Source organism: Equus caballus, chromosome 1, assembly GCF_041296265.1.
Source record: "Equus caballus isolate H_3958 breed thoroughbred chromosome 1, TB-T2T, whole genome shotgun sequence".
Taxonomy (NCBI): Eukaryota; Metazoa; Chordata; class Mammalia; order Perissodactyla; family Equidae; genus Equus; species Equus caballus.
The window spans coordinates 176,123,254-176,138,172 of record NC_091684.1 but is presented as its reverse complement, the minus strand read 5'-3'; the positions used below and the strand labels follow the sequence as shown (position 1 = coordinate 176,138,172).

At 47.9% G+C, this 14,919-nt stretch overlaps 1 protein-coding gene across 3 annotated transcripts; it reads left to right on the top strand.

Annotated features, from left to right (window-relative positions):
- The first annotated feature begins 8,631 nt into the window (after window positions 1-8,631).
- Window positions 8,632-11,769, top strand: LOC111772489 (granzyme H-like). Of its 3 annotated transcripts, none has more exons than XM_023636134.2 (6): window positions 8,632-8,686; window positions 9,820-9,967; window positions 10,500-10,635; window positions 10,843-10,908; window position 11,294; window positions 11,520-11,769. In XM_023636134.2, the coding sequence occupies exons 1-6, from the start codon at window positions 8,632-8,634 to the stop codon at window positions 11,678-11,680; spliced, it is 567 nt and encodes a 188-aa protein (XP_023491902.1). In that variant the 3' UTR covers window positions 11,681-11,769. The 3 variants fall into 3 exon arrangements, with proteins under 3 accessions (XP_023491902.1, XP_070091844.1, XP_023491912.1); XM_070235743.1 differs by having other exon boundaries at window positions 10,843-11,100; XM_023636144.2 differs by lacking the exon at window positions 10,843-10,908.
- The last annotated feature ends 3,150 nt before the right edge of the window (window positions 11,770-14,919 follow it).

The window sequence follows — 14,919 nt, the reverse complement described above, 5'->3', positions numbered from 1 at the left end:
GATGTTCTTAATATCTGACAGGTTCATCCTCTCCATTACTAGTCTTTTTTCTTTTTGTCATAATTTTCCTAGCTAATCTTGCTTGCTTATTTTCCATATAAATTTTTAGAAGTTGTCGAGAACTTGTGTAACACCAGGAAAAAAGATGTTATTTTTATTTGAATCACATTAAATTTATATATTAGTTTGGGCAGCAATTACAGCCTTTTGGTGTAAATCTATCCTGAGAACTAAGACTATCTTTCTATAACTCGAATCTATTTTTGTGTTTTTAGGAGTATTTAAAAGTTTTCCTCAAATAAATTTTTCACAATTATGATTAAGCTTTTCCTAGGACCTTGGTTTTGTTGTTGCTACTAACAGATTTTCAATTCACTTTCTTTTCATTATCTTCAAACTGATGGTTGGTTGTATATGTGAAAGCTATGGATTTCCTCCTAATTTTAAAATAATCTCAAATTTACACAGAAGCAGCAAGTACAATACAAAGAACTTTTGTTTTCTTGAGCCATTAGAGGGTAAAGTTACTGACATGGCACTCTGTCACTTCCCAAGTACTTTAGTGTGTAATTCCTACAAACAAGGACACTCTTCTATAACCATAATCCAGCCATCAAACCCAGGAAACTAACATAACATGATACCATCAATACCATCTAATCTTTAGACATCTAATCATTAGCCTTCATATGTTTACTTATTTGATTAATCCCCACAGAGATTTACATAACAAATCTCCCTCATCCCGATCTTGCCCTAAGTAGGTCCCCCACCTTCCTCCATGTAGGCTCTGGCATTCCACATCAGCAGCCCCTTCGTGCCAAAGCCCACCTCACCCTAATCAGCCTGCTCTGACAAACTGCACCAGCCTGCCCCCCTGTAGAGGCCCCTGTCTCCCCACTTGAGCTCTGACACCACCTACTAGGCCAGCCCCTAGTGTGAACACCCTGCTCACCCCACTTGGGCATCCACTCCCTGCACTGGGCTGCCATTCTCACCTCACAAGTAGTCTGACGCCCCAAGCTGTGCTGCCCAGTGCAGGGTGTCCGAGCCAACGTGAGGTGAGGAGGGTGTCCACACAGGAGGGAGGCCTGGCATGAGCACCTTGCCCACCCCACACAGGCACGGCTTGGAAACCTCGCTCTGGTTTACTGTGGCTCCCCTGCCAGACTCACCACTGACATTGTGTTTTGTTTCTTTAACTAAGTAAGGTTCTATTGGTTTTTAAGAGAATTGAGATCAACATGTTTAGAACCAACAGTATTTTCAATTCTATGCCTCTCTCCTCTTTTTCAACTATGGGGAGATAATCAAGATAACTCGATTAGCAAATCGTACTGGGATATCAGAAATGCCGTTCTCTGGGCAGTGGTGTGAGAATACTACATTGACTCTCTGGGATCCGTTCCCACTTCACGTGGTATCAGTAATTCACTAAGGAGAATAACTTAGGGGAGAACCAACCATCTTCCATTTCCAGGACACAGGATTTGGACAGAACAGACTCCAGCCAATCAAAGGCTGTGACCTGGGCTTAGACAGATCAGAACCTCTGACCAACTCTACAGGCACCTAGAGCATTGTGGCAGATTGTGCTTTGCTGGGATGGCCTCTGTGTATCTCCCATCCCACAGGCTCTTCTTGCAGGACTGCAACACTCCTCCCACTCACAGGTGGAGTTTGAGACCTTTCCTTTTTAATTGGGGGCTGGGCTGGGTTTTGATTGCCCAAACCAGTGAAATATGGTAGAATGGACGCATTATGACTTCAAAGTCTAGGTGATAAAAAACACAGCTTCTGCCTGGCTCACTTTTTGATAGATGCTCACTCTGGGAAAGCCAACCATCATGTTGCGAGGAAGACCCAACAATCCCATGCACAGAGACTACTTGAGAGGCCCTCATGGAGAGGAAGCGACATGCCTAGCGGAAAGCCAGCACCAACCACTGGGCATGTGTGAGCGAGCCTTCAAGTGATCCTGGCCTCCAGCTTCAGGCCTCCCCTGACACCACGGGGAGCAGAGGGGACCTATCTACCCTAAAACCTGACCAAAATGCAGATTCATGGGCAAAATCAATGTCGTTGTTGTTTTAAACCACTCAGTTCTTTAGTAAGTAGAACAAGCCCTCTTCAGCAAGGGCCGCACCTTCTGTCCATCCATGTAACCATCATCCTCACCATTGTCTGATCTGTAATGGTTTTGTCCCCTCCCCCAGAAACAAAGAATCTCATCTCAATACCACTAGTCTCACACAGAAAGGGGCCTCCATAAATGATCATCCTCAACAATGACGTCTAATGAGAGCCAAGGAAATGAAGATAGTGTTGGATCTATCATCACAAGACTCAGGTTGCTGGGGCTTAGGGACCTGCTAGTGGCTGATCAACATCTCCAACCACCCCACGTGTGGCCAGCAGTTCCTGCTTTCTGTGGGGTTGGTCAGCACTGAGACAAGAGCTACAAGTGCTCATGTGGTGACTGTCAAGTTCTTGCGCCATTCAGGCCTAAGGACTTGATCAGACAGCAATGTGAGGCATTCAGAGGGAACCTTATGTGACAACAGCCACAACACTGAGGACACACTTGTTGTTAGACGACAAGAAGGAAGCACCAGCGCTGTGACCTGGACAGCCTTCCTAGAGACATGTAGCCACTACCGCTCCTGGTGGCCTTTCTTCTGTCTCCCAAGGGAGAGACAGGTGAGTGACTGTCCCCACCAACAGAGGTCCAGCCTCATCCCACACTGGCACAGCCCAGCTCAGATGCTACACTCAGACACATCCTGGTGCTGGCCCATCCCAGGAACTTTCTGACTTCCACGCCCAACCTCCCTCAAAGACCAGCAAATCTGATGCAAGATAAAAACAGCGGAAGTGGCAGGGCAGAACACTGTTCTCCACAAGAGCCAATGGGCGCTTTTCCTCCCCAAGCCATACCCCTATCATCTTAAAAGTGGGTTCTTTTACAAAGGCACCTGGAAAAAGGTTGGAAGCTAGGAATGAGAAATAATTTGCTGGGAAAGGGAAGCTTGGAGAAAGGAGCTGGCTTCCGAAATCAAAGTAAGACCCACTAGCTTTCTAACTAATGTCCTAAAACATATCCTAAATTTCCACCCCTTCTCCAAGCTTTGTCATTCCCATGCTGCCTGGGAAAGAAGCTGAGGATCCAGTTGATCCCAGAGTTGGTGGCATCCAGTTCACTCTCAAGTTCTCTCTGGTAATTTTTCAGTCAACGGGCGCAACAGCTTTGTCAGGCTCCTTCTTGCCTGCTGCTCAGAACCCTACCAGCACTGCTCCAAACTACCCTCCTCCAGAGGCTTACTGGGAGCCACTTCTTGAGGCAGCGAAGACATTTACTGGGCATCTACTATGTGTCAGGCTCAAGCAGATACAGAGCAAACACAGCCCAAAATCTTGAGCTCATGTTCCAAATATTACAGACCAGCAGCCCAGTGAGGTCTGGAAAACCCAGAGAACATCAGGGAATGGATTTTCCAGGATCCACCGGTCCTTCATAGCTTGTTCCAAACACCAGTCCTGTCTGCCAACACGTGTGCAGCAAGAATTAAGGAACAAGGACTGCACTTCTCTTTGTCAGAGAGAAAAGCTAAGTCTGGTGGGTCACCAGGAAAGCCAGGGTTTCTGCCCCAGGAACCCACAGGACCCCCTTCTTGGTTGCTTCTGGCTACTACAGACTCCCCTACCTGCCACCCCAACTCCTTCCACCCTGGTCTCCTTTGTCCCCATCTCCCTGCTCCAGCCTGTGACTCCATGAGCACAGCAAGCAGTGTAGAATTGTTCTTTCAGGGAAAATCATCCGGGGCCATGAGGGCAATCCTTATTCTTGTCCTTATCTGGCATTTCTTCTGATCCAGACTCCAAAGAAAAGAAAAAGCTGTGAGAGTTTCCTTGTGCGTGAGGACTTTGTGCTGACAGCAGCTCCCTACTGCGGAAGGTGAGAAGCAGCGTGTGGCCCCACCCATCTGGAGACACCTCACAGAGAACTGCCTTCTCAGGGGCTGCAGAGCTGGACCACCCAGTAACACAGAAGAGCCCTTCAGAGGACAGGTCAGTGCAAGGGGCCTGTTGAAGAGAGAGGCTGATCGAAGGTGGCATTGGAAGGAGACTATGGTCGGGCTCCATGCCCAGAGCACACGGGGGACAAATTCATGATTTTGCTTAGAGACAGGTAAGCTCTGCATCTGACTGAGCACTTGGAGTCTGCTCCAGGAACCGCCACTCGGCCCAGGTTGCCAAGAAGCAGAGGACACGGAGATGCTCAGCCCCAGGGCCCCATCCCCTGTAATTCATCTCCACTCCAGTCCTGCCCTGTCCCAAGCTGTCCTCCTTCCTTCACGGCTCCTGGGGTGCATCTCCTGTGCATCTACCTCCCTCTCTGCTCTCTGTGCTCAGTCTACTTCACCCTGAGGTTCCACAACATGCAGGAGCAGGAAGGGACCCAGCAGGTCATCCCTGTGAGAAGAGCCATCCCCCACCCAGACGACAATCCTAAGAATTTGTGTAATGACACTGCGTTTCTAAGGGTAGGGCATGTGACTCCACTGGTTCTTGCACACTTTAATCCTGAGGATTTTGCATCCCCCACAACCTCATGCCTGTCCCTCTTTCCAAGTATGACCCCTTCACTTGTCTCAGGGCTGTAGAGAAGGCAACTCCTGGAGTCCTTATGAATTCCTTTCCTCTGCCTTCAGCTTGAAGAGGAAGGCCAACCTGACTGCCTCTGTGAGCCCCCTCAGGCTGCCTAGGAGGAGAGAGCTGGCAAAGCCAGGGACGGTGTGCAGTGTGGCTGACAGGGAGCACCTTGGTGAGAGTATTCTCTCAGCTGGAAAACTGCATGAGGTATAGCTTGCAGTCCAAAGAGACAAGCAATGCATCTCTCGCTACCAAGACCATCACAACACTGCTACCCAGATATATGTGGGGGACCCAACAAAGAGGAAGACTCTTTTTAAGATGAGATCCCCACTATCGTCCATGCCCAGCCTTGGGTACAGCCAAGCTATGAGAAGACCTGGGGCAGTGGGAACTAGCTATATCCCTATATACTCAGCTTTGTCACCAACTCAGTCTCTGGTTATGTTACTCTGGGGGGATAGCAGACTGTCCCACAGCCACTTATCAGCAGAGTCTTCCTTGGGGAGGAGAGGAGGGGAATTGTCAGGGCTCAGCTGGAGCCCAAGGACCGAGGAGGGCCACAAAAGCTGTCCTGGCCCAGATCTCACTCACAGCCCCAAAACAGAGACCACTCAACCGCAAGGCAGCAGGGAGAGGAGGACGAGGAGAAGGCCCAGCTCAGTCTCTCCTCCTATGGCCACAGGGTGACCCTGGGGGCCACCTCGTGTGTGACAACATGGCCCAGGGCATTGTCTCCTTTGGAAAAAAGAATGGGAAATATCTACAAGTCTACATCAGGACCTCGAGCTCTCTGCCCTGGATAAAATCGCCCCCAGGTCTGATCCGTCCATCTTCTCTGGGGCAGAGGCCAGAAATGCAGTGGGTAGAGGGTGATAGAGGGGAGGCTGCCAGGGACTTAATAAACTTCCATCTCTAGAGTAGAAATACTTAATTCTTCCCTTATTCACCAAAATGTCCTAGAACCTATAGCTAATTGAGTAAATTTTTCTTCTGTTTTTCAAGAATCTCTAAATCTTCTATATAAGAATGGATTCAATAAAGTAAGCTCATTTTTAAAACATTCCTCTTAGAGAAGGCTAGACTAGAAAGAAATGGTCTGCTGAATGTTTGCCATTGATGAGTGTCCTTTGACAATGGGAAAAGGTATGTTGAGTATAAAGGTAATACATAGTCATCATGGAAAGACAGTTAATTGCAGAATATATCAATAAGAACATTAAAATTACCGAGAATACCACCACCCAGAGATCATCATCATTAATGCTTAAGAGGGTTGCCTTCCCTATTTTTCTGTTTTCATAAGACACTGCTGCTTTAACAGAATTGAGATGGACCTGTTTAGAATTCATAATCAGTTCTTTTCCATTATTCTTTCATCTGTCATCATATTGGAGATAGTATTGGGATAATCTATTGGCAAACACTTATAATTTTGGGGCCCAGGGACATGAGAGCCATGGTTCACCGGACCCTGGACAGAGAATACTTACTGTATACTATTAGAATGATCGGCATCCATTTCCCGGTCATCTGACAACAGTGACCAGCATTTCTCAAGGGAGACCCCTTCCCCAGAAAACAGACACTATGATTTGGGTGGAACAGTCCCCACCTCAGGGCCAGGAGTGCTACATGACTCAAGAATAAACCAATCAGGCCATTCAATTCCAATGGACTCAATGATGGCTTGTTTTTGTCAAATGAATATCAAGGTCTGGATTTTGTTCAAAATTGTGGGATAAGAGAAGCCCTCTTGGTCACAGAATATTTTCATTTAAAGAGGGGCTTCTAGAGTGACTTCAGCATCATGGCAGAGTAAGCTCTTCCCTTGGACTCTCCCCTCTAAGATACAATGTAAAGGACATTCATACACCAACAGAGGACATATACACATCACAAAACACGTCTGGGAGACCCATGCAGCCATACGCCTGAAGGCTGATTCCTCTGGGGATGTGGAAGCTCATCCACAGGAGCTCCATGGAGAGAGATGGGCTGTGGAGGCAGAGAGTACGCAGGTGAAAAGGGCGCCCCATCCCCGCCCGGTACTCCAGCCCCAGAATCATCTGGAGCACAGTGTAGTGAACATGGTAGTAGCAGCAGGGAAAGGGCGTAGGTGAGGAGCGGTGTCCCATCCCTGTCCACACTCCAGCCCCAGGATCGCCTGGAGCAAGGCACAGAGAGGTTGGCGGTGATGGGGGCGGTGCGCAATGCGCAGCCCCAGAGTCATGAGGAGCACAGCAGGGAGAGTGTGGTGGCTGGGGAGGGTAAAGTGTGCAGGTGAGAGAGATTCCCCTGCCCAGTACTCCAGCCCCAGAATCATCCAGAGCACAGTACAAAGAGCTTGACATCGGCGGCTGGGAAAGGGAAAGTGCACAGTCCTGCAATCACCCAGAGCTCTCTACAGAGAGACAAGCAGGGGCTGGGAGAAGCACTGGGGAAGGAGAGTACCCCTTCCCCTTCCAGGTGCTCCAGATCTGCCATCCATTAGTAACTCAGAGAGAAAAGCAGTCAGTGGCTGGAGCTGAGGAGACCCTGCTCACGCCAGGCCCAGAATACACAGCGCCTGATCCCCATCCTGTGGCAGAACTCAGCAGCTGCGACCAGAGGAAGCAAAAATCTACTCCATCAAGCAGTATGAGTAGGCATATTAAAGCTCCAGACCAGAAGGAAAATGACAAGTACCCAGAAACAAACCTGAAAGCACAGAAATCCATAACCTAAACAACAAAGAATTCAAAACAGCTAATAAGTGTTGGAGAGGTTGTATGGGAACGGGAAGCATCATCCCCTGCTGGTGGGAATGCAAACTGATACAGTCACTTTGGAAAACAGTATGGAGATTTCTCAAAAAATTAAAAATAGAATTACCATATGACCCAGCTATCTCACTCCTGGGTGATTTCAAAAGAACTTGAAATTAACAACACAAAGAGACTTATGCAGCCCTATGTTCATTGCAGCATTATTCACAACAGCCAAGACATGGAAGCAGCCCAAGTGCCCAACGACTGATGAGAGGATAAAGAAGATGTGTTGTATATATACAATGGAATAATACTCAGCCATAAAAAAGACATAAACTTCCCATTCACAACCACAAGGATGGACCTTAAGGGCAACATGTTAAGTGAAATACGCCAGAGACAAAAACAACAAATAATTTCACTCCTATGTGGAATATAAACAAACTTACGGACAAAGAGAACAATTTAGTGGTTACTGGGAGGAAAGAGGGGAAGGGCGGGCACAAGGGGAGCAGGGGCACATTTATATGGTGTTTGACAAATCTTAACATACAACTGAAATTTCACAGTGTTATAAACTATTTAGACCACAATAAAAATGTTTAAAAAAGAAATAAATAGGGGTTTTAAATATTCCAAAATACAAGGCTTGACTTGTGGTCAGAGAGGAAGTGTGGTTGCCATTTGGGGTGTTTGGGTGTGTCCAACTCTACAGGCTCCTAAGGCAGGTCCAGCCTCTATCTCTCACCACCAAGCAGACCCCACCACAGCGCTTACCAGCCTCTACTCTAACCACAGATTCTCAGTCCACTCCAGCCAGCCTCCATCTTCTTAAGGGCAGGAGCCATCTTGCTCACATCCCTGGACCTAACTTGCTAAATAATTATTCATGACTTCATCAGGATGGAAAAAGAGCCAAGAGCTGAGGGCCTTCTGGGGTTCAGCTCCGCTACTGGCTGCAGAACAGACTTCACCTCCTTCTCTCTTCTTGCTTTCACTTTGTGACTCAGCACTGGGAGTGCAAGTGTGGTTGGTGACAGTGCGACTGACACCTACCCCAAGCCAGAGAACTTCCAAAAGCCAGCCTGAAGATGACACAAGACAACAAGAAGCACAGGTCTAGGAGGTCTGTGAGATCCTGAGTCATACCCGTGCCTTGTCCTTAGGGACAATATATCTGGAAAGAAGAAACACCAGCAGTTCTGACCCCGGCAGACCTTCAGGAAAGATGCAGCCACTCCTGCTCTTATTGGCCTTTCTTCTGGCTCATGAGGCTGGCACAGGTGAGTGACCATTGCCACTTCAGAGTCATCATCCCAACTCACAAAACCCTCTGTATTCCTGACCCTTCTGACAAGCACAGCTAGGGATTTTCCAAAATTTGAACCCAAGAACTTTCTAGACCCCAGATCCCATCCCAAACCTAGACTAACATGTCCAGTGCTGCACAGACACTCAGCAAGGATGGCAGGAAGGAAGGGTGTTCACTAAAAGATTTAGTGTGTGAGCCTTTCTCTCATCACCTGGAAAGTGGGTGCTCACAAAAAAGCATTGGCAGAGGACGAGAAGCTACAAAAGGCAAGTAATTAAAATCCCTCACTCTAACCCAAGAAAGGACAGCTCAAACAAACCAACGGCAGTAGTAGGACCTGTCGCTGGACTCAGCTTAACAACCAGTTTCATTTCTTGGTGCCCTCACCCCCTAACCCCTGCACAGGAGAGGAGCACAGGGTGCAGTTGAGCTCAGAAGAATCTGGATGACTGCAAACAGGGCTTCCCTGTTGCCATGGCTCTGCCAGAGGCCCGGATACCCCCATTTTCAGCCCCACCTCCCCCCGCCTTACCAGGCCTTCAGTTGCTCCACAGAGTGCCCTCCCCACATGATGACAGTCTTCAATCCCACCAACATTATCCGCACCAAACCTCACTCTAAGCCTAAGTGAAGGCCATTCATTCACACAGCCAAAGATTGTCTGGGATCCTGGGCCGCGTTAGACCCTAGGACAAGAGGATTTTAGAAAATCCATCTCCATAAGCTGATTATTTGATAAAGGACGGGACATAATTGGGACATTAGCAGAGGCACAGAGGGGTTGGGAGACTCACTGAGACAGAAGGCGTCAGGGGAGCCCTGTCCACCATCCCCTGGGCTCCACCATCATGAAGACAGCTCTTATCTCCTCCATGCATGGTCTGAAGTAGGACAGGGACAACAAGCACTGTCCTCCCTTTTCTCACAGAGGGTTCTGAGGCTTGACATTCAGAAAAGGTTATTCTGCTGCAAGGAGAACCTGGGAGGACTCTCCCCAGTGTCAGCAGGGCACTGTAGACCCCACCCTTAATCACCACCTTCCAGAGCCTTCCCTTCTGATCACAATGGCTCCCAGATAGCCCATCTTCCAGTGTTTTCTTTCAGAGGACATCATCGGAGGACATGAGGCCAAGCCCCACTCCCACCCCTACAAGGCCTTGGTTCAGTTTCTGCTTAAGGACCAAAAGAACAGGTGCAGCAGTGTCCTCTTGAGAAAGGATTTTGTTCTCACTGCTGCTCACTGCTGGGGAAGGTGAGGGGCCACCAACAACTGACACCTCCTGAGACCCCTAGAGGGACCCCTGTCCTCTGCCCAGTGCCTGCAGCCCAGGGGAGTGCCCCCAGCTCCTGGTAATTCAAGGTCAAATGAGCTCATGAGAGGAGCCATCTGAGAGCATGACTGGTCCATGGAAAGTGAGAAATAGGACAGGGAAGCTTTGGGATCAGATGGCCAGAGGTGAGAGCAAGTGGCCCAGTTGAGAAGAGAGACCACACTGGCCAAATAAAGCAGCTGTGGAGGATGAAAGCATGCATCAGGGTCAAAATGCAAACTCAGAGAACTTTCACAATATTGCCTGAGGGCTAGAGAAAGCTTCTAGATGACCTACCTTCAATGTCATTGAGAAGCACAGGGGAATGACTCACTCAGGGCCCAGTCCTCCTGTTGTTTTGATTTCTCCTAGGTTCCCCCGACCCTGCTCCACTGTCAGCCGCCCATTTTGGCTCCAGGGCTGAATCTCTTGTGATTCCATGCACCCCACATCCCCATTCTATTTTCTGTGAAGCCCAATCATGGTCACCCTTGGGACCCATAACATTCAGGAGCAGGAGAGGACCCAGCAGGTCATCCCTGTGAGAGAAGCCATCTGCCACCCAGACTATAATCCTAAGAACTTCGTCAATGACATCATGTTACTAAAGGTAAGGGAACCTCCCTGCTGCTGTTGCTGTCCTAGGTCCAGATTGTTTCCCCTCTCTGTGTTACCTGTCCCCTTCCCTCCTTCCAATCCTGGCCACCTAGCTGGTCCCAATTGGCTCAGGTGAGAGGGAAGACAGCATGGCCCCATCCCTGTGTCCAGGCCCAGGAGGCCAGTGGCTGAGCTGGACTTTCTTACCTCGTCCCATCAGCTGGAGAGAAAGGCCAAGCAGACTGCAGCTGTGTGGCCACTCAGCCTGCCCAGGGGCACAGCCCAGGTGTGGCCTGGACAAGTGTGTAGTGTGGCCGGCTTGGAGGCAAGATTCAATGGGCACTTTAGCAACCACTCTGCAGAGGTGGAGCTGACCATGCAGAATGATCAGGAGTGTGAATTCCTCTTCCACGGCTATTACAGCAGGGCCACCCAGATTTGTGTGGGGGACCTAAAAATGATGAAGAACAGCTTCAAGGTAATGTTTCTAGCATCCACTTGGATAGGCCCTAGGAGAGAGCAAATGGGGAGCTCTCGGGGATGGGAGTGACCATATCATCATGCCTCAGCCTACAGCTTGAGCAGCCTGGGACCACGAATCCAGTCTTTAGTTTTTTCGCCTGAGCAGATTAGGGCTGCAGGCTGAGGAAGGATCAGTCACCCCACAGCAGGGTTCTCACCAAAATTTCCCTCAGGATTGGAGAGAAAATCTTGGCCTGGGTGGAGCTGCAAGGAACAGTCAGAGCCAGGCTGGAGCCCTGAGATGAGGGAGGTGACAGTGCCTGCCCTGGCCCTGCTCTCCCAGGCAGCCCATAATAGAGACGACTGAGCCCCCGGGTGGTAGGAAGGGCAGGACCATGAAGAGGCCAGCTCAGTCATTCCTTTCCCTGTCCCCAGGAGACTCCTGGGGCCCCCTCATCTGTGAAAACATGGCTCAGAGTATTTGCTCCTATGGACAAAAGAACGGGACCCCTCCAGCAGTCTTCATGAAGGTCTCACACTACCTGCCCTGGATAAAGAGAACAATGAAGTGTTTCTCACAGCAGGTGTCATGCTGACCTTCCTCTCTGCTTGACCACCTTTTCTGGGGCAGAGGCAGGACTCCCATGGGGCGGGGAGTGGGACTGAGGTGCCATAATAAATGGATCTCTAGCGAGTGTGACTGAAGTCTCACTGACTCACTGAACCACTTTCCACACGCAACAGCATGCTCCAGGCAGCCCTCTGCTGTCAGTTGTGGCTGTCCTTCCTCCTTCCTCCTCCAGCTCTCCTTCCCCCTAAACCCTATGCTGTATAATTTCTCAGTCATACTTCTGTGGTGCTGAGCCCCGTGCGAGGGCTGAGTCTGAAGGCTGCCCGTTATAAAAAGACAGTCTTCTTCCCCAAAATATGTTCCTCCTTGGGCCATAGAAAATTCTTACCTTCTCTAAGCCAATCACCAGTGACAAGAGATTTTCACATATTGAGGTATATGGGGTAACTATTCGAGTTCAGTACTGATTCAGCTTGAACCAGAAAGCCTGACTTATGGCCTATCAAACATACATTGTACATCTGCTTATCCATTAAAGTAAGGATTGCACTCTCTTAAGATAAGAATGCATACCTTACCTCCTATGCCCTACTGGTAACGCCCTATTTGTAACTCCCAGATAAGTCCCTTTCCTGGCATCATGGTCATGTTGACCTGCTAGTTTGCAACAGAATACCTCTTTGAAAATGTATCCTGGGTGTGTTTAATGTATCTTCTTTGTTCTAAAAAGATATAAGACTGTACTGAAACCCATGCTTCTCCAGAATGCCTTCTAAGGCCTTCCTGGGTTATAATCCTCACTCTGGCTCATAAGAGACTCACCCCAATTTTGATTTACAGGTTGGTTATGGATCATTTGCATCGACATTTCTTGGTGTAGTCAGCAGGATTTCAGAGAAACCCACTGGAGACCACCCGGAATCTACACTGAACCAGCATTCGGTACCAAGAGGGGCCCATTGAGCCCCCCAGATCACTGCATTCTTCAGTTGACCCTAGTGAGTTCTCCTGAAACCCAGACCTCCTTATTTTAAGTCAACATGCCAGAGTTTATATGAGCTATTTCAAACCTTAAGACTAGGTGTCTTACAGGGAACCGGGACATACCCTAGGTAAGAAGAACCTAGGAGGACAATTCCTAGGAGAAACGTAGGGGGAATTTCCTAGGCTGGGGGAGCCTAGTGGGAACTTTGGAGTGAATGGGGCAGGCTGACCTTTTGAATTTGGCTTTAAATTGTAAAGAATTCTGTTTATATAAAGTCTGGACAAACTGCTTGATAGAGAAATGAGAGACAATGTGTTGAACTCCAAAGAAAAGGGACATTGCCCCTCCTGGCTGAAAGGCATTCTCAGGTGACTGGGAACCTTAGCAGGAGTGTTGGAGGGTCAAACCTTCACAACGGGTAGTCATCCCATAGGGAACTCCACCATCACTCACGGTAATTAATTACAGGCTCATCCCAGGAAGCTCATATGAGGGTTGTCCACCTGAGCTCTGAGCCCCCACGGTGTTTTTAGGCTGCTGGAGGGAGAAACCGAGGCACATAAGAGAGTGTTTATGACATTTCTTTAGGGAGTAACATAAGCAACACATTTCTGACCCACTACGCTGTCCCTATGAATTTTTCAGACTTTATAGCAAAACAAAACTAAAAGAAAAGCAGGAAATCAAGCTTCTAAAAGCCGACCAGTTCCCGAACGGGCTGCCTCACCTCCGAAATCCGCTGGCTTCATGCTGTGACTTGCAAGTGCTTAATGAAATAAGGATAGCTGTTAACGCCTGGCAAGATAAACCGAGATAATTTGAAATTACAGTGGCCACTGTGAGGCTCCTTTTTAAGAGCCAGGTAACAGAGAAGTTTTTAAAGAGTTGAGCTTGCCAATTTCCAGCACAATCACTCAAATTAAAGGTTCTGGAAGCTGTGAATATTTACAAATAACAGCAAAAAAAAAATCTTACTAAGCTTGTTTCATGTCCTGAGGTCTTGGCTTAATAATTGTCAGGTTAGGGGTCCCGAAATATTGTCAGACAAAATGTAGTTGTGCCCTTTTTTGTGGTCAGAGATAGAGACAAATGTGAGTTGCACCAAACTGCCACCAGCCTCAGGGGAATCACATTGGTCATTAGAAGGAACATTTGGATTAGATAAGATCATTTTAAAGTACACTTAAGGGGCCAGCCCAGTGGCACAGCGGTTAAGTTCCCACATTCCTCTTCTCAGCGGCCCGGGGTTTGCCAGTTCGGATCCCGGGTGCGGACATGGCACCGCTTGGCAAAAGCCATGCTGTGGTAGGCATCCCACATATAAAGCAGAGGAAGATGGGCATGGATCTTAGCTCAGGGCCAGTCTTCCTCAGCAAAAAGAGGAGGATTGGCAGTAGTTAGCTCAAGGCTAATCTTCCTCAAAAAAAAAAAAGTACACTTAAAAAGCAAAAACTTCAACATCCCAAAATAGTCTTATTGAACGTTTTGTTGCAAAAAGCTAATAGAAAATTAAGTAATAATATAAAAAGTAAGCTGGTACAAAAATTAGAATTTGGCTTTCTCTCTCAAAAGGGATGTGCTCTGTTTGCCCTTGACTGTTTCACAGCAGACACGATCAGCAGACACTTGATCCTGTTTGACCAAGTGTTTTAAAATCTTTTGATCTTTTTGACAAGCTCCTCCTCCATCCCCTAAAAAATATTCAAATCCTGAATAAAGGCTTTCTTTTCACCTGGAAGAAGGAAGAGAATTTCTCTGAAGATTTTCAGAGGGCCCCTGAGACATCTCAAAGAAATTTGTTCTGTCTTCCTATAAAGGGGGGGATACTAATTAGGCTTGTTTGGTGTGCTAAATTGCATGGGAAGCGTTGTCAAGTAAAGATGATAAACCTTGTTAGGTTATATTGTGTAGGCAAAGACCATTACTATTTTAACCTTGCTACCTTGCTTCCAACATCACAAGGGGAATAGACTACTGCATTCTATTACTTAATTGGTTTACAGATGAGTCTTACTTAAATGATAAGCAAGGATGTTATCAAGCTGGGTATGCTGTCCAGCCTCAAGAATGCCTGCTACTTTCTATTAACTCTGCTAACCCAGTAAAAGGTTTCCTTCTATAGGCTCAAGAAATCATCATGGAAGAAAAGAAATAAAGGTGGTGAAGAAAGGGGGAAAATAATACTTTTGGACACTTTCTCCCACAGTGACTCATAAAGCCTATACTAGTTGTGCTATATGCCCAAAATATAATCTAGGGAAACTATTTCATGGATCGCA